Source organism: Alligator sinensis, unplaced genomic scaffold (genome assembly GCF_000455745.1).
Source record: "Alligator sinensis unplaced genomic scaffold, ASM45574v1 scaffold469_2, whole genome shotgun sequence".
Taxonomy (NCBI): Eukaryota; Metazoa; Chordata; order Crocodylia; family Alligatoridae; genus Alligator; species Alligator sinensis.
In genome coordinates, this window is record NW_005842988.1 from 101,905 (window position 1) to 103,766 (window position 1,862).

Consider the following 1,862-nt stretch of genomic DNA (forward strand, 5'->3'; position numbering starts at 1 on the left):
GCCCGGAGCCAGCTGATGACAACACTGTAAGGAGGGGAGAAATGTGGCACCTTCAAAGGAATGATGGACGGAGGGGAGAGGAGAGAGGGTAAACATCTCCGGAACCAAGCTCCAGAGGGGGCAGGCAGGACCAGTGTCCCTGGCCGTCCTGGGCAGTCTGCACGTGTACAGATATAGATAATAACCTTAGAAAATTTGATTAAAATAAACCCAGGAAATGTACAACTTGGAAAGGGAGCGAAACGTCACAGTGCATTGACGGTGTGAGACATTCCCACGTCCTCCCACTGTGCAGGGCATGTGCCGCTGCTCCATTGGGAAGTTCCCGCAGGAGACCAGGGCTCTGGCCAGGGCAGTACAGGGGCGGAAGGCATCCTTCTCCGTCTCTAAAAACGGTCTGTGCAGCCGCAGTCCAGCGCTGCACAACGCCGCCGGGCAGCCACCGCGAAGGGCACAGGGCATGCGGCTCACGGCTGCAGGAAGTTGCTCCGCTATCGTCCCCAGGCGCCAGAGGACTGCGGCTGCACTCAAACATCTCCATGTTCCGGCCTCAGCTCACGCTCACTCGCTTAAAAGAGGTGGCAAAATAAGGCCCCTCAGGGAACACTGTGGGCGTGGGAGAGGGGCTGGATGCGGATCACGGGGGACAGGTTGACCCTCAGGATCTGCTGGGCTCTCCTCCGTACTTCGTCATCCGAGGAAGAACCGTCCACCTTGATGACCCGGAACTTGAGCAGGTTCCAGGAGCTCGGCGCCCGGTCGGCCTTGTGCGGTGCCGGCATGGCGTTGGCCGTCGCCTTCTGTGGCGTGTCTCTGGGCTCCAGAGCCCTCTTCCTCTTCTGCCCGGTGGTCTCTGTGGGCCCGCTGCTCTCCCTCCACTCTGTTCGTCCTCCAGGGACCTCCCTGGCTTTGACTTTGGAGGCCTTGGCCGGTGGCCCGCCGCTAATGCTCTGCGAGGAGTTGCCCGTGATGCGCCCGTTCAGGACCCCAGATGCCTTGCAGGCATTGCTTTCCTGCAGCACGCCACCCTTCGGTCCCTTCAGGAGCCCTGCAGCAAGGCTGGAGGAGTCGGGTACTTTCTTAGCGAAGTGTTTGCAGCCTTTGGGATCCAGCGGGCCCGACGTTACCTTAGCGGTTCTGGCCGACGCACTTGACGCCTTGTGGAACCTGTGGTCTGAGGGGGAGAGACCTAGTTGCCCTGGCTTGTATTTCGATTCCAAGCAGGGGGCTGCAGTTTTCAGGGGAACCAGGGCTTCCAGCACCACAGACAGCCTCACGGCTGGGTACACGTCGGGGTACATGTTAGCAGGAAAGGCCATGGCTGGGGCTTTCGAGGTGCCTGACCTGGTCTGTTTCAATGAGTTCAAGAGGAGATTTGTAGAACTGCCTTTGGAGACTGGCTTGGAGGAGACCGTGGAAGAGCTCACCGAGATCCCAGCCAGTGGAGCTGCCATCCTGGTCGGGGTTGCTGTGGGTCTGGCAGGAGCATCGGCAGAGTTGGGTGCCATGGCCGCGCCAGAGCTATGCTGTATGCTCTCTTCGGTCTGCCCAGGTGTGTCCGCTGTGCACGAGCTGTAGCCGTACACATCCTTGCTTCTCAGGATTGTGGGCTGGTAGCCCTCCTCCCTGAGGCCCTGGAGAAAGGCCACCAGCTGGGTCTCTGTGTCAGAGAGGTCCTTGGACATGGGGTTGAAGACGCGGAGGGCTTCCTCCAGGGCTTTCTGTCCTGCAGACGAGATTCGTGACCAGGAATGCACAGCTTTTTCTTCCACATTGTTCACTGCAATATTCATGGCATTAGGCAAGCAGGAGCTTCCAGGGGGTTTGAATCACTTGAAAGCCAACGCTGGACACCTCAAAGG

At 59.3% G+C, this 1,862-nt stretch overlaps 1 protein-coding gene across 3 annotated transcripts in view; it reads right to left on the reverse strand.

Annotated features, from left to right (window-relative positions):
* The window catches only part of CCDC71 (coiled-coil domain containing 71), a 3,224-nt gene continuing 1,362 nt past the window's right edge, over positions 1–1,862 (reverse strand). For 2 of the 3 annotated variants that reach the window (XM_025192963.1, XM_025192962.1), the window contains exon 2: positions 1–1,854. In XM_025192963.1, coding sequence (XP_025048748.1) covers positions 597–1,793 — 1,197 coding nt within the window. In that variant the 5' untranslated portion in view covers positions 1,794–1,854 and the 3' untranslated portion in view covers positions 1–596. The remainder of the gene's footprint in view (positions 1,855–1,862) is intronic. The other variant, XM_006036621.3, reaches the window with a different exon arrangement.